The sequence below is a fragment of the Chionomys nivalis genome, chromosome 21 (genome assembly GCF_950005125.1).
Source record: "Chionomys nivalis chromosome 21, mChiNiv1.1, whole genome shotgun sequence".
Taxonomy (NCBI): domain Eukaryota; kingdom Metazoa; phylum Chordata; class Mammalia; order Rodentia; family Cricetidae; genus Chionomys; species Chionomys nivalis.
Genome location: NC_080106.1, coordinates 9552118 through 9573760, shown reverse-complemented (window position 1 = coordinate 9573760; position 21643 = coordinate 9552118). Strand labels below are relative to the sequence as shown.

General features: G+C 51.5%; 1 protein-coding gene across 1 annotated transcript; it reads right to left on the bottom strand.

The window, feature by feature from the left end:
• Positions 1-302: 302 nt before the first annotated feature.
• Positions 303-20131, bottom strand: Zdhhc7 (zinc finger DHHC-type palmitoyltransferase 7). Its single transcript, XM_057754108.1, has 8 exons — positions 19723-20131; positions 9941-10025; positions 6896-7226; positions 5547-5671; positions 4195-4291; positions 3607-3688; positions 2444-2574; positions 303-1942 (listed from the first exon to the last, which is right to left on the bottom strand). Exons 3-8 carry the CDS (start codon positions 7208-7210, stop codon positions 1766-1768), a joined length of 927 nt encoding a protein of 308 aa, XP_057610091.1. The 5' UTR covers positions 7211-7226; positions 9941-10025; positions 19723-20131; the 3' UTR covers positions 303-1765.
• Between the last annotated feature and the right edge of the window lie 1512 nt (positions 20132-21643).

The window sequence follows — 21643 nt, the reverse complement described above, 5'->3', positions numbered from 1 at the left end:
AAGGCACAGCAATCAATTCTCCTGCCCTAGCCTCCCAAGGGCTGAGGGAGGTTACAGGGACCAGCTTCTATGCTCAAATTTAGTTTTTATTTTAAAATACATTTAAAAAAAATCCCAAGGCTATTTAGGAGAAAATCAAGGGGTCTCAGAGTAAAACCCTACCTAGTCAGGCAACAGCTGCACAGGTTACTCTGGGAGCTGTGCCCAGATGCCCACATCCCATCCCAGGCACAGAGCAGTAGGTTCTGGAGAAGAGCAAGGCCGGCCACCCAGGAAGAAGAGGGCTACAGGAGGGTGAGAACTGTGGACGGGTTACTTTATTTCATATAAAATCACACTGAGGAATTGAAAAGTCAAGTATACTCAGCTTGGGTTCACCGCCACAGACTCCACACTGGAGGGTGACACCACCAGAGCCTGCATGACCAGACACATGTGCAAATGAATGCAGAGACAATCCGAGGCCACGCTGTCCCTCTGCAGTGACTCGGGCCCCACAGTTTGCTCACTGCATTTGGGCTAGGCTCGCAGGCCCCTGTGGTTCACCTCAGTAGCATAGGAGCCCAGATGAGGGCAGGGCAAAAGCGACTGACACCAAAACCAGTCACGGTGTCACAGGGACAGAAAGGCAGCTGGTCTCAACAGGGAAACACTGGTGTCTCTGCATGGGAGCGGACTCACAGGCAGTCCCCAGCCTCTGTCAGACCGCTCTCACTCAGCAGCAAAGGAACAACCTAGAAGTTTAAGGCAAGTCCCCTGAGGGGAGCTGTGTGTGTACTGACGTAATTCTAAGCCCGCACCAAGGGTCCACTCTGACTGCAGTGCCATGGGTAGAGAAAGAAAGCCATCATGTCACGGCTCTGACACTCAGGCACCAGGCTGTCTCCCCCTGCAGCACCTGCCCAGAGGGGGCCAAGGCGACTTGCTTCTCTCGTGCCGAGATCCCCATGGCCCCTCCCCCACAGTGTTGGGCCTCAGCACAGGGCACCCACCACCTTCCTTGTTGAGGGACTGTTGCATGCTGTTAGTTTGGCTGGAACAACAAAACCTCAGCTCCACACCCTCAAACACTAAACTTTCAATGAAATAAAAGCAGGAGGCCGGGCCCAAGCGCAGGCATGCCTGTTCTTTGGATCTGGACACTATGATACATTCATAGAAGGCCAGCAAGGGCCAGCAGTGCGTCCCACTTCCCTGAAACACTGGAGTCTGAAAGACAGCTTGTCTACCACACACGTGCCTGAACAACACTGCTGATTCTGACACATGCGCACACGCACGCACACACACACAGACACACACAGATGAGCACATACAGACTTGCTGGAAGGGTCAAAGGATGCCTATTCCTGGACAGCAGGGAGTGTTCTGGAAGCCATCTTCACTGTTCAGTGCTAGGTGTCGGAGCCCTCCAAGTCGCAGTCTCTGTGGAAACCCTTCTGGTAAGGAGTGTGCTGGGTATGGGCCAGCAGGACTCCCAGCAGCTGCTGCGCTGGCTTTCTTCATGATCGAGAAGCAGCTCTGCCTATGGGATGGATGCTCATGGCCCACATGACATCCCAAGTGTCAGGATGGTGACAGAATGGCCTCCTCGGGCTGCATGCTTCTCCTGGCAGTACATACAAAAACTGACAAGTGCCTGTGGCCCTAAGTCCATGAAGCTGCTCATGGCCCCGTCAGCTGGCCAGCTCCATCTGCCCACAAGGCTGCTGTGCTTGCAGGCTGGTGAGCATCAACTGTCTGCAGACATTCCTGCCCTGAAGGCTCATACAGAGAACTCGGGGCCCCCTTTCCTAGCCCTCATTTGCAGTCGCCTGAATCGGAAGCCAACAAAGGGATTCATCCAGAGGAGGGAGGGGGGGCCCCCGAAGACAGACTTCATCCCTTCCCACCGCAGCCTTCGCTCCCACGTAGGCTTCTCACTCTTCAGCCTCTCGATCTCCTGGAAGCAGAAGGAGAAGCCACAATAGCAGTGAGGAGAGACGCACAGACAGCCCGCTGCTGCACGCAGCTATACACGGCTACACACAGTCTGTCACCAGACCTCCCAAGCCTGTGTGGAGCTGGGTACTGTCCAGTGCTCCTCCCAGTCTCACGCACAGTCAGGCTGCAGCCATCTGCATGGAACAGTCTCAAAGTCAGCCTGGTGGCGGCTCTTCACAGGACCGGTGACCCTCTGCATGAGTCCGATACTTTGCTAGAATTCCTACTCAATCCGATATTTAGGCAGCACCTACTCTAGGCCTGCAAGGGCAGGAGGGCGGTTGAGTTCCTGAGACCCAGAGCCTTCTTGGCTTTACTGACTAAATCAAGCCAGGGCCCAGAAACAACACTGCGCTAATGGAGGGAGCACCAAACACAGGCCATGGGGTCCTGTGGGGTCCAAGGCTGTCTAAGACCCCAAATCAGACCCCACCCCCCGCAGACACAGAACAAGACTCACAGTTTCATCATTGCATATCGAGTGGATCTGGGTGCCAAACATGACTGCGGTGAACGTGAAGAACAGGAGGCCCTCAAGGCACAGGAAGACCAACAGGATTACAGTTATGGGAGGTGAGAAGTCACTGCACTCTGGGAACAAGAGTGAGGTGGTCAGCACGCCACAAGCACCCTACACCACAGGGGGCCCTACACTCATGCACCCCTGGCACCTGCAGCAGGTTTCTTGGAAGGAATGTGCTTCCACTGTACAAGACCCACTTGAGCTCCCTAAGAAGCTGGCACACAGCCTGCCCAGCACACAGCCTGCCCACCCCCTCCAGCCAGCAATCTCAGTCCACCCCCCCACCCCCCCCCCCGAAGCACTTGCTGTACTGGGGATTGTACTCAGAGCTTACAAACACCACGTAAGCATTCTAGCAGTGACTTACACTCCCAGCTCTCTCTATGAGATAAGGTCTCACTAAGTCGCCTGGCTGGCCTTGAACTTATTGGTTTTCTTGAGGTGCGAGTCTGGCCCGAAAGGACACTCTTGTGATTACACTGTGTGCCCACCTGGGAGTTTCTACACTGGAGGCACACTGTCACAAGAGTGTAGCCCCTCGTGCCCTTCTTCAGCTGCCAGTCTGAGCTACAGCTGTCTGGAAACCCTATCAGGCCACCCCAAGCCAGCCGTGAACAGTGACCAACTAAGCTAGCCAGAAAGCAAATACAGGGCTGACAGGACAGTGGCAATCCTGCCCTCGTCTAGTCTCAAAAGTCCACAAGTAGCTAAGATGATTTACCAGAAACTTGTCATGCCACGAGGAGGAATTCAATAATGAGGGGTCAGCAAACAAGCAGAATAGCGGGGTGAAACTAACACATTCTGATCTTAAGAAATGTCAGCCTGTTTTCCAGGTATAATGGCTTATACCTGTTATCCCAACACCCACAAATCTGAGGTAAAAGAATCATCTCTGAGTTCAAGGCCAACCTGGGACACAAAGTTAGACCCTATTTCAAAGAAACCAAACCAAACAAACAGAACTAACTACAACAAACAAAACTCAGGTAATTATGACTAAGGCTTTCCCTCCCATCCAGGAGCCTGACTTTCCCTTGAGAACCCCTCGTCCCCGCCACTACAGTGCTTTCAGGAATGACCCCTAGAGCCTCAGTTACCTGTCCACTGTCCTCGGACGCAGGAGATAAACTGAAGCCCACAGAGAATCAGAGCGTGGACTGAAGACAGAGCTATGTACATCTAGAAGGAGGGAGACGGGTTAGCTGTTTTAACAATTGGTCATCCTATAAGCAGAGGCGCTCTCTCTCTCTCTCTCTCTCTCTCTCTCTCTCTCTCTCTCTCTCTCTCTCTCTCATGCACGCACGCACACACACATGCACACACACACCCCACCCCTGATGGGGGAAAGGTGGCATGGAAGAGTGAATTATAGTTGCTAGAAGCTGATGCAAGACCACAGTGGATCAAGCCCAACAGCTGCATGGCAAAATAAGCAGGGGAAATGAGTTCTATGTGTGAAGGCCCAGTGTATGACAATGGCAACTGAGAGGGACAGACAAATCCACAGCCAGCAGGTGATGTAAAAGTAGCACACAGTCACCACTGGACTGTGCTCTGCATGGGCCAACACAGTCATCAGCTCTGGGGAGGTGGGGAGCCAGGCTAAATACCCCTCCCCCAACTCTAGCAGGTTCAATTTCAGAACATCCAGCTCAATCCCATATCCATAAAACGTCTGCACTCACAGTGAAGAGCACGAAGAATCTCTGATTCTTTTCTCCCACGCAGTTGTTCACCCACGGGCAGTGGTGGTCCATCTTCCGGATGCACCTCTTGCAGATGCTGCGAAGGAGAGTGCACTGCTCAGTGCCTTGTGTGCTGGGGAAACCAGTGACGGCAGACAGACTCCAAGGAGGAGAAGCTGGGGACACCTGTGACAGGTCTCGAACTGGCTGGCCTCGCACTCATGACTATTCCCCTGCTTAAGTCTCCCAAGTGCTAGGATTACAAGCATGGGTTGTGCCTTTTCCTACACTGTCCCACATGCCTGACTTTGCCACCAGTTGAGCTTTTGAAACAGCCTACATCACTGACTGCATCCTGTGAGCATTGTGACAGCAATAGTTGGCTCCCTGGTCTCTGTAACTATGCCACTCTGTTAGATGTAGATTCTTTGCATGTCCCCCAGTGCACATGCCAATCTAACAGCTTCCAAAACATTGCCAGATCATCTACAATGGACTGGAGGAGGAAGTTCCCTGCCATGGAAGTTCACCCACTTTAAATGCACAATGGAGTGACTCCTGCACGTGCAGAACTGTGAGGTGACCGCCCCAAAAAGGAACTCACGCTCATAGCCATTCCCCGCAGCCCAAGGCCACTACTCTCTCTGCCATGGCACACTTGTTCGCATCCTGGCCTAGCTGGGAAGATATACCTCTTCCCATACTTTCTCCACAGCCAACAGGGACAAAGCCCTCTTGTGTTGCTTTTCTTACTGCAGAGCACTGATGGCCCTGCTTATCTTTATTTGTTCCCCCTGGGAAATCCCAACCCATTAGAAGAAGACACTCGAATGGGAGATGACACTCCACCTTTGTGCACACACAGGGACTCAGTCCACAGACAGGCAGAGAAGTCTAACAGATTTCCAGGAATAGAGAAGTATCCCAAGTTCATCCTGCACCCCCAAGGAACTGCAGCCTGTCTAAAACCAAGTCCTGGCACAGCAGGACAAATGAGAGATTGCAGAAAAGGCCAGCAGACGGAGCCCAAGAAAGGCTGATGCTCAAATGCGTGTCTGCAGGCTGGACTGTTGTCAGGCAGTATGTCTACAGGAGCATGCATCTAGTCTGCCACGCATGAAGGGCAGCAACCATACAGAGACCTGTTTCTCCAGCTACAAAATTTATGTGCCAGCCATGGCAACCAGGCCAGGAAACACGCGGACACCATGTCATCCTCTGGCTGTTGTGCATTCGTCTCCTGCAGCAGGAAAGGGACCTGAAATCTGCACCGTCTGCAAACTCCCACAGGACTCCAGGTGCTGCCTGGGTGCTGGACCCGGGCTGGGCTCAGCTGCGAGTGCAGGCTATACCTGCAGTGGTGGGCACGCTCCGGCTTGATGCAGCAGCACTTGGGGCACTTGTAGATCACCTCGCCAGGCTTCAGCTGCAAGCTCTCCATGTGCTCCTTCGTGGCATTGCCCTTGGGGACAGCGCCCTGTGCACACAGATTGAATTCAGATTGGGTGAAAAGAAGGCAGAACAATGAAACAAGGCTCACACCCATAATCCTAGCCCTTGAGAGGCAGAGACGGGAGGATTGCCACTAGTCTAAGGCCAGTCTAATTGACACAGTGAGTTCCAGGCCAGCTAGAGCCTCGCAGGGCTACCTTCTCTTAACTATTCAGGCTCCCTCCCCTACAAAAAAAATCAGTAAAAACATGCCCATAATCCCAGCACTGAGGAGGGAAGATACAGGATGGCTGAGTTTGAACCCAGCCTGGGCTGTATAGTAGGACCCTGTTTTAGGAAAACAAAAGCTTCTGAAGCCCCAGGTGTACTGACTTTAAGGACGTGAGCTAGTATGGCCAGAGGCCCACAAGCACAGCAGGCCATGGCAGTCTACGACACAGCTCTGTTTCCATGGATAGGCTAGCCAAGGCCACTGTGATTCAGACAAGAGAGAAAGCAAAGGGTATGCTGTGGATCTCAACATGGCAGGGAGGCAGCCTTGTCTCCACCTTAGACGGCAATGTAAGCTTACAACAGTGGGTCTCAATCTTCCTAATGCTACGAACCTAATATTCCTCATGTTGTGGTGACCCCTAACCTTAATACTTCATTCCATAACTAATTTTGCTATTGTTATGAATTGTAACCAATCAGGATATCTGATATGTGACCCAAAGGGGTCACTACCCCTATGTTGAGACCACTGGTTTACAAGGAGCTGCACAGCCAGCACTCCTCTCTTGTCACCTTCCTGGGTGGAAACTGGCAGACACAAGCACAAGTCACTCTACATGCAAGGGTCCCTGTGCCAGGGTTAACAGTTAGTGCTGGAAAGAAGCTGAGAACTCTATCAGAAGGAACACACATGGCTCATACCCCTGCAGTGTGGTGGCTGTCTGTGGGGACTGCTCCCACATGGCCTTCCGATTGCCCTTGCCAGAAGAAAGTCCCAGCCATCTCCCCTGGCTCTGGGGTGACCACAAAAAGGGTGTGTCAAAGTTCTGAGAGGCAGCTGTCCTTGCCCTGGAAGCTCTGAACTGAGCCTTCATGGCATCAGGAACTGAGGAACTGACGTACAGGACTGCCTCCACTCGGAAGCCAACACACTCTTCATGCTTGCTGCGTATCTGTGTCAATGCTGTGAGCTGCTCCTTGACAGCATCAAGACAGAATCCTTGGATGCTCCAAGCCTGAGACGCTGTGTACTCACCGGGTCAGTGAGCATGGTCCTTAGGTGGGACGACAGTGCGAGCACCGCCAAGCAGTTGAAGATGACGCCATTCACCACAGAGTACCAGAAGTCTTTGGAAGGCAGCAGCATGACGAAAGTCACCACGAAGTCTGCATAGACGACGAGAAGCCATGTCATGACAGCACAGACCATGCCACAGCCATCACGGATGAACCACACCCTGTCTGCCATGTCAGCCTCGGAGGACGAGGAGGACGCAGAATCATAATTGTCATTGTCGGTCAGGAGAGGATGATGCTCGATGTCCCGGAGCCTGTGTCCTGATGGCTGCATGATTCCCTGACACACCCTGTAGAGGGGGTGAGAGCTGGTGAGGCTCCTGGGCAAAAACACGCACACACTTACACACTTAAACATGATGAGCAACATGTGCAAAGTCAGCTCAAATACGCTGAGCAGAAAAGAGCCCAAGTACAAACTAGCTGAGGGCTCGATCTCTGCCTTTTTCACCTCATGTCCTGCTGTGTGAGACCCAAGGGGTCTCAGTGTGGGGTTTGCCTGTGCACACAAACTGTCACCACCACAGAGATACGAAAGGCACCAGCTGTAGAGAATCACAGCATCCAGCACAGCATAGAGGAGCCCGTTGGACACCACTGTCCCCAATGACCTGACCTGTCTGTGCTCTAGACAGGACTTTCACCTCCTCAACACAGATGTCACCAAGGCATAGGGAAAGAAGCACAGGCAAAGGATGTTCCATCCTCCCCTTCCTAGAAGCTCACCAGGTTGAGCTTGCAATTTCCTCCACTGCTTCAGCGTCCTCCTCCCCAGGTTACAGTGGAAGGTGTGCGGCGGCTTTTGTGGACAGCTCCTGTTCTTGCCTCTCGTTTCCTCAATCACATACAGCTTCTAGCATATGATTTTAACCTTCCTAAGGTCCCCTCTGTTTATGACTCCATTCTTTCTTTCCAGATTTTCCCCGTACTTCCCATGGCCTCCGACTGCCAAGAGCAGATAGGTCAGAGCAGCTAAAGAATTGGACTCTTAGCAGGAACTGCTCTGCCTGCGGTGCCTGCCCTGCCCGGCCAGTCCTCCTCTTATCATGTTTGCTAAGGGTGGAAACACTCGTGACAAGCAGTGAGGGGAGGGAGAGTCCGACTGTGTCCTGGCCTTGGTACATGGAAGGGAAATGCTGGTGGGCACCAAGGTGAACCTGCCCCCTCCAGAGTAGCACTGAGGTGGGCAAAAGGGGGGTGGTGCTCTTGAGGCTCCACCAACCAGCAGCATGGTTTTTCAAGTCTGGACATACATTTTTTTTCTTAATTATAAGTGGAACATACTTGCCAATGGGTGTCCCCATTTGCAGAGTACAGAACTTCGACACGCAGCACAGACCAGGGCAAGAAGAGACCCCGTTGTTTCCAAAGCCAGAGAAGAAGGAGAGCAAAAGAGCTTCATGGGGACATCTATGCAGGCCAGAGCTGCCCTCCTCAGGCCCACATGCAGCTTTCCTGGGCAGACTCCAATAAGCCACACAGGACCTTGCTTCTCTCACCTATAAACACCCTGCATAGCTCCTCCTTCCTGGTTCTGTACCTAGGGTCCCAAGTCTCAGGCACCACCGGCTGAGCCTGGTTCGGAGAGACCAACAAGAAGCTGGGTGGCTCTGCCTCATCTGAGCTCTCAGGATGTCCACCAGCCAGCTTCCACTCACCTACCTCTCCTGCTACCTGCCCGACATCAGCACACGGAGACAGAGAACACCTGCACAGAGCAAGAGCTGTCTGCTCGAAGGAACACGTGACAGACAGGAAAGGCCCTCGTAGATCCAACACTCTCCTGTGAGTGCCACTGTCTCTCCACCCCACCCCCACCGCTTTTCTTTTTAAGACATGATTTCACTGTATATCCCTGGCTAGCCTGGAACTGCCTCTGCCTCCAAACGCTGGGATTGAAGGCAGTGTACCACCACACCCAACTAATTTCCAATTCTGTCAACAAACTGTAACTGGGCCAGGAACATCAAGGCCTCCAGCTGAAAGATTCTACAGGCCAGGATCCCTTTGTTTTCTGGTTTCCTCTGTAAGGTACAGCCTGGCTAACACAGACAAGAGGTTCTTGGGTCAGAATTCCATGTTTACAGTCTGAGCTCTCCCTGGACAGCAGGGTGCTGCAAGTCACACAGGGGCACAGCCACTACTGAGTGGTACCAGCACTGCTGTGCTTCCTGGCTTAGGTCCCATGAGAGCCTCCAGGGCACTGAGTGCTCTGCTCTTCCTGGGGTACAGGTGGCAGGGATATCCATATAAGAATGACACCCCAGAGGGCTGTGGTAGAACGTCAGGCTGGCAGTGTATAACATGAGCTGCATGCCTGCAAAATCCATGGGCACCAAAGAAGGAAAACAGCCCAAGATCCAGCATCACTTCACTTCCTTTTTTCTTTTCTTTTCTTTGATACAAGGTTTCATGCAGCCCAGGTTGTCCTGGACCTCCTGACCCTCCAGCTGGGATGACAAGCATGTGCTGCCATTCCTGGACAAATTTGAAAGAAGGTGGTCATTGAACACAGCAGGACCGCAGCTGTCTGTAAGTGTGCCCCACCCAAGTCACCGCATCCACTGCAGCTGTCTGTGAGTGTGCCCCACCGCGTCCACTGCAGCTGTCTGTGAGTGTGCCCCACCGCGTCCACTGCAGCTGTCTGTGAGTGTGCCCCACCGCATCCACTGCAGCAGTGCCAGGGGAAAGGAGGAAAGGCATAGGAAAGCACTGCAGACACAGAACAAGGCTAGCACCGAGAAATGGGATGTGGAGCCACATGACCCACCAAGAGCCATGCCCCAACAACAAACACTACAGTCTGCTGGTGCCACACTCGGATTCTAGGAAGAACCCTGACAACACTGGTGTCGGTGAGGTGACAGGAAAAGCACCATCTTCCATCTCCACCAAACTAATGGGGTTTATCTGCACTCAGGAGGCTGTGACAAGAGGATGGTAAGTCTGAAGTCAGTCTTAGCTAGAGTGAGACCTGTCACACACATACAAGCCACAGACTCACCTTACAAATTGCTTCTAAGCATCATGGGAACACTTGTGCCTTTTTTTCAGTACTGTAAGGCGCATGCTGTCCTGTGTGATGTGGCCTGCAAGACAATAAACTCAATGACAGGTTACTTGCTTTATGGTAGAGCAGGGCACAGCACAGTCTGTGAACCCGAGATGTCACACACACAGCCTACAGCAGCACTGAGGCTCTGCACTTGGGACTGTCCAAAATCATGAAATCACTGGGCTTCTGACTTCTAATCATTAGCAAATTAACCATGGAAACAAAATTATTGATTTTATTATTTATGTTTTTGAGATAAGGTATTATAAGTTGTCCAGGCTGGCCTCCAACTCATGGGCTCAAGCCTTTAAGTCACAGGACCCAGCAGTTAAGACTAGGGCACACACTATAGCCTACAATAACTTACTTTAGTCTCTTTAACCCTCCTCATGTTAGATACAAATCCAGATGCCTAAATCCTTCAAGAAAGCTCCAGGAGCCAGGTGTGGTGGCACACGTTTCTGGTCCTAGCACTTGGGGAGGCAGAGGCAGGCAAATCTTTATGAGTCTGAAGTCTACACTGTAAGACTCAGGAGAGACTCTGGCTCAAAGGCACAGAAAGAAAGAAAGGAGGGGGAAAGGGAAAGAGAGAGGGAGGTAAGAAGGAAGGGAAAGACAGACAGACAGACACGCTCCAGGGACAGGCAGGCCACAGCTGCCTCACCTTTATGTCCAGGAGTTCCTGTTCTCTCAGCAGAGAAGAAGTCACAGGATGGGCGAGAGTGTGACTAAGAGTGAGCAATAGCTCCAGGCCCTGCAGAGCAGCCAAGAGAAGGTGCTAGACCTGAGTGAGGGCCACCTGCAGATGGAGTTGCAGGAGACAGGCGGGGAAAGGCATATTCATACAGAAAGAAAACAATGAACACACAACAACACCGAAATTCCCAGCGAGTGAAAGCAGACAGAGGGACTCTCCTGTGGGACTGAAGACCAGACAAACCAGCAGGCTTCTGAGGAAACTGGAGCAGGTTCCAGTCAAGAGGTTGGTTACCTTCTAGCCGAAGCAAGGGACATGGGTACATGGATTTACCAAAGCAAGATTCACTAAGTAGCCCACTGTGGTGGCACACGGCTGTAACCCCAGCACTTAGGACTGCCTCAAGTCTGAGGTTAGCCTGGGCTACGTTGTGAGACCATGCTTTAACAATTCACTAAGTTGTTTTAAACAGATGAAGAATACACTTTAAAAACATGTTTCCCTATGCATCTGTGAGGCTTCCATGAGAACAGAAGCAGGGGTAAAATGCCAGCCCAGGAACTGGGGCAGAGCTGGAGGAAAAAGCTTCAGTAGACGCCACATCCTGATCAGTGCATTTGTGAGCCAAGGCTATCATCCATTTACTCTGATCTGTGGCTGCAGGCTCTGTGGTCATGTGGACATAAGCAGAAGGAACTCAAGAATTAGTATCTGTCCATGATCGATTTCTCTAAGAATCAGGGATGTGGCATCTAACCCTGTTATGCCCTGAGTGCCTACCTGGGACCCTGATCTCACACTGAGTTGATGGCTGGGAAAGTTCCTGGCTGCCATGGTCACATACCACCAGTGCCCTACATACAGACACAGAAAGCAGACTTCTTCAGCAGACAGAGACACCTCATCACCTGGGGCTGGGCACCCAAGAGCCAGGCACTTAAAAACAACAACAAAAACCAACTCAAGACCAGAGCTTCATCCATAGGGTTCCCATACTTGCAAGGTGGGGCTGAGCCTCCCAAACAATGTGTTGAAAGCTTCCAAAAGGAGAGCAGACAGTGACAGTTCCTTCTGGCTGGGAACCAGGGTGAGGGGCAAGAAAGATGACTGGCCACACGGCAACCCCTGAACAAGCAGATATGAAAAACACACAGAGAGAAGCAAGGTGGGAAGGGCACAGCACATGAGAGGGAGCTGTGATGGGGGACAGGGCTGGGACCCACTAAGCATTCCTTTAAGTGCCTTGCTCAGGCACCAGAACTCAGGTAAGAGGACAGGTATCTTAAGGAGGTAGCAAGCAAAAAGCACTTGGCATCAAGGCAGGACGAGGATGGCAGGGGGACTGTTACCCAGGAAGCTATTGCCTCCTTTCATCCAAGCAAAGATGGGCAGAAGCCAGGAAGAGTAGGGACTGAGGGGACTACTGGGCAGCCACAGGAAGAATGGCAGTGCGGTGAGGACAGGCAGGGCTCACAAGCCTCTGGAACATGGAAACTGCAGGTTGGTGGGGAGTGATAAGACTGGGGCTCACTGAATCTGGGGTGTCTGCAAGGCAAGCCCCCAAAGCTACCCAGCTGATGACCACTGCTCTGGCTTAGAATGAGAGGCCTCAGCCCAGTAGCATGCGGCTAGGTGGGGACAGGTAAGCTCACCATAGACCCTGGGGCACTGGGAACATGGCCATTCCAAGGAGGAGGCTTGGCAGGGAGGGGAACCAGGAGGGCTGGTACAGTCAGCCACCACAGACAAGGTGCACGTGTCACCAGGGACCTCTTCCTGTCATTTTCAGCAAAGTGCCAGGAGCCTGGGTCACTCAGTGCTAAGAAAGTTACAACTCTTTCCCAGAGCAGGACTCCAGCAGGGCCTCAGACATGCTAGGCAGGCAAAAAGTTAACATTTCAACTGAGTAAGAGGAGGCAGCTGAGCCTGGAGGGAGATGAGGAAGCCTTGCTTCTTAGTCTCTCCAGTGTCTCCCTCGTTTCACACTGGCAGTCACACGGAGGACACTTTTGATCTCCCAGGCTTACACAACACTCCCCTGCACCCATGGCACCTTGCTATGACCATGCCGCATTCCGCCCACAGTGGACACTATGGGGATGCAAGAGCAGATGCCAAGTAAGCTGATTAAGCCACTGGATTGAGTGTGAGATAAGGCTCGTATCAGGGGCTCCTTTCTTTTGTCCTTGCTTTGGATTTGTCTTATGACCACCAGAGTAGTGCAGTTCTGATTCAGAGGGATGGGAGCCCATGTGTGTAGGGAGGAAGAGGAGAAAGCCAACTGCTAGAGGGGGGATGGCTAGCCTTGGCCTGGGGAGAGCTCACATCCAGAACACCCAAGTGGTCCAAGGCAGCATTCCCACAGACCCCTGTGGGAGTGCGCACAGCGGTGTTCCTCATACTGCTGAAGGCATGCTCCAAAAGACGAGTGAAAAGCTGACTCTGTCCACATGCCGCAGCTTGGACATGGAGCACTCACAGACGCAGAACAGCGCTAAGTGGCAGAGTGAGTGAAAGGGCATCGCCCTGCACAGCTGCCGTAAACTGAACACAGCAGGAGACTAGACAGCTACCCAGATGGGTGGCTGCGGGGGCTGAAGGAGGGTAGTGACTGTCCGCTCTTACAGTAGGATGGAGGGAACTTGTTTAAATGTACCCTTGGAGGAGGTGGCTCATGCCTTAATCCTAACACCCAGGAACAGAGACAAAGGATCACCACAAGCTCAAAACCAATCCCAATCTATATTACAAGTTTCCGGTCTCATAGGCTGGCTGCAAAGATGTAGGGTGAGCAGGGACTAAAGCAGCCCACCCCCAGAGAGGCAGGCTGGGGGGGGGGGGCAGAAGTGCAGCGAGGTTCAGGGACAGCTGTGGAGCCTGGAAAAGAAAGAAGAAAAATGCAGTCATGTACCCACGGTTCCTAGAATCTTGTGTGCCAAAAGCACTGTAGAAGGCTGGCTTCTCTGTCTGAAGACTCTGCCAGGGTTCATGGTCTAATAGGGTGGCAGGCCAGCAAAAAAGATGGTACAGAAAAGTAGGGGTTGAAGGCAAGACTTGGCCTGGAATTGCAAGTCAGAGTCCAGGATGGAGAGGCAGATGTTTGAGACACAGGTAGTGAGAACCTGAAGGTGACCAGGTCCTGAGGAGACCCAGCAGCAGATTGGGAGTGAGGGAAGATACAGGACTCCTTAAGACTGGATGGCAGTAGGAACCTAAGCATTCAGAGGGGACACCCATTAGGACAATAGACTCCTCCATGTGGTCAAGTACACCTACATCTTTGACAAGTGTCCTGGGCAAGTCACCAGCCAGATGAGAAGGGTACCTAAGTCAGAGTGGGGACGACTTCAAAGGGAGCCAACCCTCAGTGTGGCAAATGGGCAGCCTGTGTGACTGGCACAGAGGCTGTGAAAAGTGCTTCTAAGCACAGTTCACTGTAGTGCACAGGCCTGAGTGGAGAACTGGCCTCTCACGTCATGCTCATCACCCATGCACATGAATCCATTATTTTCTCCTCCAATTACTAAGTCTAAAAAACTACTAACCTTGAAGAAAATACAGACACACCCAACAAAAGCCAAGTATCAACACATTGGCAAGGTCTGTTTACTGCAAGTAACAGCCTTATTTAACCTTTCTAGAAGTGTATTTTAAAATATTTAGTCACACTAAGACACCTCTGGGAACACTGCAGGTCACAAAGGTTGCAAGTGGAGAGCACAGACACGGAAGCAGGGGGCAGCAGGAGGATGGAAGGCACCCCTGGGCTTTCCCCTCGGCAGCCACACCTGCCCACAGGTCTCCAACTGGGGAGCACCCAGGACAGGGCTTGACTTCTTTTTTCAAATTTTTATTTATTTTCTTTATGTTTTGGTTTTTAAAGGCAGGGTTTCTCTGTGTAACAGCCCTTACTGTCTTAGAACTTGCTTGGTAGACCAGGCTGGCCTCTAACTCACAAAGATCCGCCTGCCTCTGCCTCCGGAGTGCTGGGATTAAAGACGTGCACCACTTCTGCCTAGCTAGGGTCCTGACTTCTTTACTTCCACGCTCTCTGAGGTGATGTCTTGGGGAATCACAGGCCCAGGGAGTTGGAAAGAGGAACTGAATCTAGAAAATACCCATACTGGAGACATCATTGCCAATCAACTGACTACTAGCACATTCTCCTGCAGGAGTGGGAGCAGAACCTGCACTGTTAAAAGCTCACCCCTTTCCATTTCAATACACAACACTACACCATCTTGCCACCAAGGTCAAATGCTAAGAACTCACCTTCACTGGCCTCTTCCTCCAGTCCCCACATCTAAGCCATGACCCCCAGAACCGCCCCCAACCTGACCACATCTCCACCTCCCCTGCCCACCTAGATCCTGGCACTGTGCACTCAGCTCGCCTCCAACCAGTTCCCTTGTAGACTCAGTGACTCTATTTACCTGACTGGCCTGCCCACTTGCATTCAGTGCAACCCTTTGCGGACTGGGCCAGGTCGGTTCCGTGCTCTCCTGTGCACAGACCCTCCACAGGCTGCAGTCACAGTCATCCAGAGTGGGCACACATCCCCTCTGGCTGGCTTCTTCCTTGCTGCTTGTTTCCCACATCCTCACCAGGGAGGCTCTTGAGCATTATCTCTATACTGCCCAACACTGGGTGAATGAAAGGGAAAAGCAGGGTGTATACTGCATGTTGTTGGATTGGTGGGGGAATGGGGACAGGGAAGATGCTTGAGGCTGGGGGAAAAAGTGGGGCAGGGAGGGTGCTCGAGGCAGACAGTGTTGATGCAGCTCACTAAACACAGAGCGCTGCTGCTAAATGAGGAGCCAAGTCTTAGAGATGAGTGATTCGAATACACCCTGTGAATATGGGGATGGGGCTACTCTGCCTCCACTGTGTTCTTCTGCTGGCATACACTCCCTCCAGAGCTCAGGGTTGAGAAAGAGCACTCTAAGGAGCAGCAGAAATCTGAAAATTCAAAACATGTCAATGACACTTAGAAAGTTTGTCTCCAGGGAGACTGACACTTCTCTAGCTGGTGGACCCTCCCCGCTGTGCTCTAAGCATCGAGCCTGGCTTCTTCAAACAACCAGGATTTCCTCAGAGGCTTTCAACGTGCATGCATAATGAATCTGCTCTCCTATATGCCAGAGGACACGACTACTTATGGCTCTGGTCCATGTCTGTTACTACCCCTCCATGATGTATGTGAAGATAGTCCTCATCCTATGGAACTCAAGCCTCTGGGCATCTCTGCATTAGTTGGCTAGTTAGGAGGTTCAAAGGCCATCGAGGACAGACCCACCCTTCACAATCAGCAACTTGGAAAACCAGGAGCTGAAGCTGCAGGACTTGGATCTGGTAGAATGGGATCTGAGTTGTTATCACTGGCCCTGGGTGGAGACAGGACTTTCTGAACTGCCAGAAAGATCCTAGGATTTCTCCCTAGCTTCCTGGTAAAGATCGAAGATGAACCTTGCCTGTCTCTTAAGGATTAATCCACTGGCCTGTCAATCACCTGCACAGGAAGGCACCTCTCAGGAAAGTCATCTGTTCCAGAGACTTCAGGAGCATAGCGTGAAGCCTGCCTAAACATGTGGGACAGCATGACCAGCTCTCTGGTCATTGTCACACTGCATTTCCCTCCATAATGGCACTATAATATGTCTCATCTGAATTCTTTCCCCAGAGATGACAAGGAGCCCAGAGCAAGATCTCAAGAATTATAACTCAAAATCTCAGTTCCATTCCCCAAATCCATCTGGTCCATATTCCTCCACAGCTGCTTTACTGAACTCTCCTCCAGACGTGTCAAGGCTCAGTCCTTCCACTTCTCCCACAAGGTACTCCTCTGGGCTTCTGCTCCTTCCTCCAATTAAAATTCACATTCATCCTCTCTGCCTAGCACGAGTGTTCACTCACTGATTTTCATTCACCATCTTCAAGCCATGATTGAATACAGTATTTTTAAATGACCAGGTGCTGTGCCAATAAGACATAGTACACAGTCTGGACATCATTCAAGAAGCAGCAGAATTCTATGACACGTTTATAGGAATGAAGTTCAGCAGTAAGCAGGGCTCGGAACAGCAAGACAAGTCTTTGCAGATAGCAGCAAAAACGGAGCACAGGGAATCAGGAAGCCAGACCAAGACCTGCTGTGTTGCTCAGGCTAGCTCAAACTCCTGGGCCCAGGCAATCCTGTCTCAGGCTCTGGAGCCAGGACAACAGCCACACTACCACACCCTACTCCAGAGACTTTTTTAGATAGAAGGGAGCTGGAACTGACAGCTCTCCCACTGACCTTTGCCTCCTCCATGATTTAGAAAGGCAGTCATTAGTTATAAAGCAAAGAGCTACATTTTCAAGTAGGAAGAGTTAAAACAAAAACCTAACAATGTGATGTCCTGTGAGGCTCTGGGTGTCACAGGGTCCATCCAGCTGGAAGGAAGGCTGCCCACTGCTCCACTAACCAATCATACCCCTCATCAGAGGAGGCCTGGATTAGCAATACTCCATACGCAATGTCATTCAGCAATGTCAGGGAGCTGGGGACCACAGAGGAGGGTAGATGCTGATATTTGAGACTTCCCTGGGTTCCATTCTTTTCTCTTGGCTAACTTTAATTTGCAGCCTTTCCTATAATAAACCAACTGAGCATTATCTCCCTCAGCGAGCTGAGTCCTTCCTATGAACCATGACCAAGTGGGTGGTTTTGGAAAACACTACCTCAACGTGCAGTGTGAAAAGCAGGGCTGTTCCCCTAAATTTTGTAACTCAGCAATATTCATAGTGGACTTACACTCTCCTCAGCTGTTAAAGCTGGAGTGTCCCACGGTAAGGTGTCAGTGTTCACCCTGCCCTGGAGATGAGTTTTGATTTTCTGAGTTCTGCTCTTGTGCTCTTTAGAAAGTGTGCACAGGCTGGAGAGATGCCTCAGTGGGTAAGAGCACATGCTACTCTTCCAGAGGACTTGAGTTCAGTTCCCAGCACCCACCATTAGTCACTCACAACTGCCTGTAACTCCAGCTCCATGGTATCTGATGCTCTCTTCTGGCCTCTGCAGGCACCTGCATGCACACATGGGGCAGATACACGCACGCATGCACATAAAATCAATTGTTTTAAAAACATGTCACTTTTATGATCAAAACGTTACTTTTAAGAAATGTCCCTCAAAAGCTACCTTTAGAAAATTATCACATGCCAGGCAGTAGTGGCGCACACCTTTAATCCCAGTGCTCGGGAGGCAGAGGCAGGCGGATCTCTGTGAGACAGAGGCCTGCCTGGTCTACAGAGCAAGCGCCAGGACAGCCTGTCTCGGGAAAAACAAACAAACAAACAAACAAACAAACAAACAAACAAAAGAAAACCATCCCATGTTGTTGCCCAATGGGGACTGAAGCTAGGCGTTCTGGAGTGGACAGCAAAACCACGTCCACTGCACCGCAGACGTTACTTTAGCAGGGACTAACTTCTAGTCTCATTCCCTCGGGTTATTATTGTTATCGTGTTGTTTTACATCACTGAAGTTCAAACAAGCAAGTAATAATTTCATTAAGAATATAAAATCCCATCCATACTTTTGACTAGTCAAAATCACTCTTAAAGCTTCACACAGATTTTTGGACCAAGGGCCATTCCCGTAACACTAATATTTTTCCATTGTGCTTTGTTTTGCTTGAGGCAGACCCAAACTTTTGGTCCTCTCATCTCTGCCTCTAAGTCTTGGATGCTGGGGGCTACACATGCCTACTTTTCCATTCTTGGAAAGGGCTGGCTTTAAGACAGGTCAATTAGCAGGGCTACAGAGTTCTAATTTGAGTTTTTATTTTTGTTTTTCGAGAGAGGGTTTCTCTGTGTAGCCGTGGCTGTCCTAGAACTCGCTCGTACACCAGACTGGCTCAGATTCATAGAGATCCACCTGCCTCTGCCTCTCAAGTGCCAAGACTAAAGGTGAGCACCCACTATGTCCAGCTGAAGAGTTCTAATTTGACACCCGAGTCAATAGTTGGGAACAAATTCCGAGGGAAATTTCCTCTTCACTCACTGTTGTCCTCTCCTGCTCTCAATTCAGAAGCCAGTGTGCCCTACCAGTGACTCGACAAAGTACACAATCCAAGTTCCACACTTCCAGCCGGTCTATCTTGTGCAACGTTCAAAAAATGAAATTTTGTTCACACTCCCATTAGCCCATTTTGTAAAATACCCCAAGAGCCTTTCATGACACCCAATTCTGCGGCAAGTGCAAGTTTAACAAGGTATCTTTTAAAAGCATAACTTTAGGTAAGTGAGAGTTGTAAACAACATTGGAAATATCATTGTCCTGATGGGCAGCTGGGAAAGATGTGGGAAGGAATGGAGATGACCCGCTGTCCCAGCCAGTAAAATAAGCACAAATGCGGTCAATAAGGGGACTGAGAAGGAGACTGTAGCTTGGGTTTGGGCTGCGCCACACACAACCGTGAAAGCCGCTATAGAGGACTCAGCTGTGGCTTTCATTACTCCAGTCTAATTGCCACAATAAACTGGTTGTTCACGAGCTAATAAAATGCGCCTATTTAATAGCTAGAGGGGACTTAGTTCTAGAAGTGATGACAGCGCAGAAGAGTTGAACCTTGTTACCCTGAAAGCTAGCCTGCTTGTCCAAGACGCCCTTCCAGAGTAACTACCCCCTTAACACCATGGACAGGGGCTGGGGGCAGTGGAGGGGGGGGTACCGACAAAGAATGAGAGCCCCCGTTAAAGGGGATAGGGATAGGATTGGAGAAGACAGACGTGCGACGAAGCATGCCTACGAAAACTTAACAGCTCACTGACGGGTGACAGCACTTTATGACAACCCTGACATTAGCCACAGAGAACACTGGGCTCCGGAGCGGGGTGTCGCGCCCAAGGTCAGGCGAAAGGCTGCGGGTGCAAACGGGGTCCGATTCTGCGGGATCGGCAGAAAAGGCAGGAGACCCCCAAGGGGACTGCGGCGAGGAAGCCGCGGGGAACAGCCTGGGGTCGCGGTCCCGACTGCCGTACGCACTGCACTCACCCGAGGCCCGGGCGGGGTCGCCCAGTGCTGCGGCTCCTCGCGGCCGGCGGCTGCAGCGGCGCGGGCGGCGACGCATCATGCGACCGCGCTCATGGCCGGGCCGGGTGGACCCGGATCCGCTCGGTTCCGCTCGGCTCGGTCCGGCCGGGCCAGTATACCGGAGGCAGCAGCCAAGCAGAAGCGGGAGCCCAACAACACGGCCTGGACAGCGGAGTGGAACAACCCCGGAACTGGACACGGCGAGGTCAAGGCGCAGCTCCTGCGTACTTCCGGCCGCGACCCCCGGGGCTTCCGGGAGAAGGTTCGTGAGGACACTGGCGGTTTCTTCCGCTACCGATCATCCAAAAACCTAGCGGTTCTTGGAGAAGAGACAGCACTTACGGCAAGACTGCTGAACCAAGATCTCCGAGAGAGGTGTCCCGGAAGAGAAAAGCCGGCGCCTACGGGCCGCCGCGAGGGCCACGCTGCGTCGCGTTTCGTGCGACTTCACGTGAAAACGCTTCCCATGGCATCATAGATGTAGCAAGAGGAGACTCAGATCCTCTCTCAAGACTGGCCTTTGCCAGGTGGAGGATGGAGAACAGAAATAGAGGACGGACACACGGGAGTGTAAACCGCTGACCCAGAGGGCGTTTGGGTGCCCGTGGAAGTGCCCTGGACTGGGGACGGTGCGCCTGGGTTCAGGCCTGCACAGCTCCACGCTCTGGTTGCTGGAGCATCGTTGCAACCCCTTCCTGATGACTGCCCTGAGATTTGCAGAGGTAGAAACGTGTGTTTTATCCCCTTGGGTCCCCTGACAGACTTGGCACCATTTGTTACACAGTTTGTTCAGGGCAGAGAAGTGTTTGGTAGTTAAACTGGCGGGATGTGCTGTAAGATTGGAAAAGGCTATAATGAAAGCGCAGGGATCTAGCCCATCTTTGCGGAGTTTCCCTTCCCCGCGTCCAAAAATTGTTATTCGAGCCAGACTTTTGGAAGTGATGGTGCATTAAGTTAACTTCTCCAAAAGTACAGCGTTTAAGGCTAGGTGCACGCCTACATCCCAGCACTAGTAAGACTGGGGCAGGAGGATCCTGAGTTTGAGACCATTCTAGACTACATAGTAATGCCATCTCGAAAAAATGCAAGGTTTCGTTCAAGTTTTTATGGTTATATCTTTTTAAAATTTAACTTTATTTTTATGTCTATGGGTGTTTCGCCTCCGTTTATATCCGTGCACCACATGCTTTCAGTGCTTGAGGAGGCCAGAAGAGAGCATTAGAAACCCTAGAATTGGCGTTAACAGTTTGAATTGCCTTACGGGTGCTAGGAAATCAAACCCAGATCTTCTGGAAGGGCAACCAGTGCTCTTAACAGGCTAGCTGGTTTCTCCAGCCTCCTTTATGGTTTTATTGTACATTTGTATATTCAAGATGGTACCCATCTTTCAGTCAACTCTTGCTCTGCCTGCCCTGTGTAGCAATTTCCTCAGTGGGGATCATTTGTTTTTAGAGGGAAAGGAAGATTGAGGAAACTCACAAGACCTAGGAAGCCCCTCAGATCATATAGGCAGTACACTGTTGCTGGCCAGAGGAGACTTTCTGGAGCCTTGCAGGCTGTGTCAGGGGCTCCAGTGAGGCAGCCTTCCACCATGTTTTCCCATGCTAGGGTGAACTTTTTAGTGTAGGTGCCGTCTCAGTCACCCGTACCCCTGTAAGTAACCCATCACGCACGCACTTGTCGGTAACCCCAGTGAACTCATCGGTTCACTGACGTGGACTTGAATAGAACTGAGACAGAATAGAAAGACAGGGACATCGGAAAGGAAAGAAACCCCCCCGCCCTGGGATCTAGCTGACCTTTCCTGTTGACTGAGAGTCAAGAAACATCAGCGTGATTGATAAAGCCAACACTGCCTACAGAGATAGTGTGCTTTCCTCCA

Bases quoted from the DNA above. Each gene is read 5' to 3' on its own strand.
- Zdhhc7 (XM_057754108.1), bottom strand. From the start codon at position 7,210: ATGCAGCCATCAGGACACAGGCTCCGGGACATCGAGCATCATCCTCTC. The intron at 5,672-6,895 runs GTGAGTACACAG...CTGTGTGCACAG, and splicing joins GGACCATGCTCACTGACCCG to GGCGCTGTCCCCAAGGGCAA. The intron at 3,689-4,194 runs GTGAGTGCAGAC...CCCTCCTTCTAG, and splicing joins GATTCTTCGTGCTCTTCACT to ATGTACATAGCTCTGTCTTC.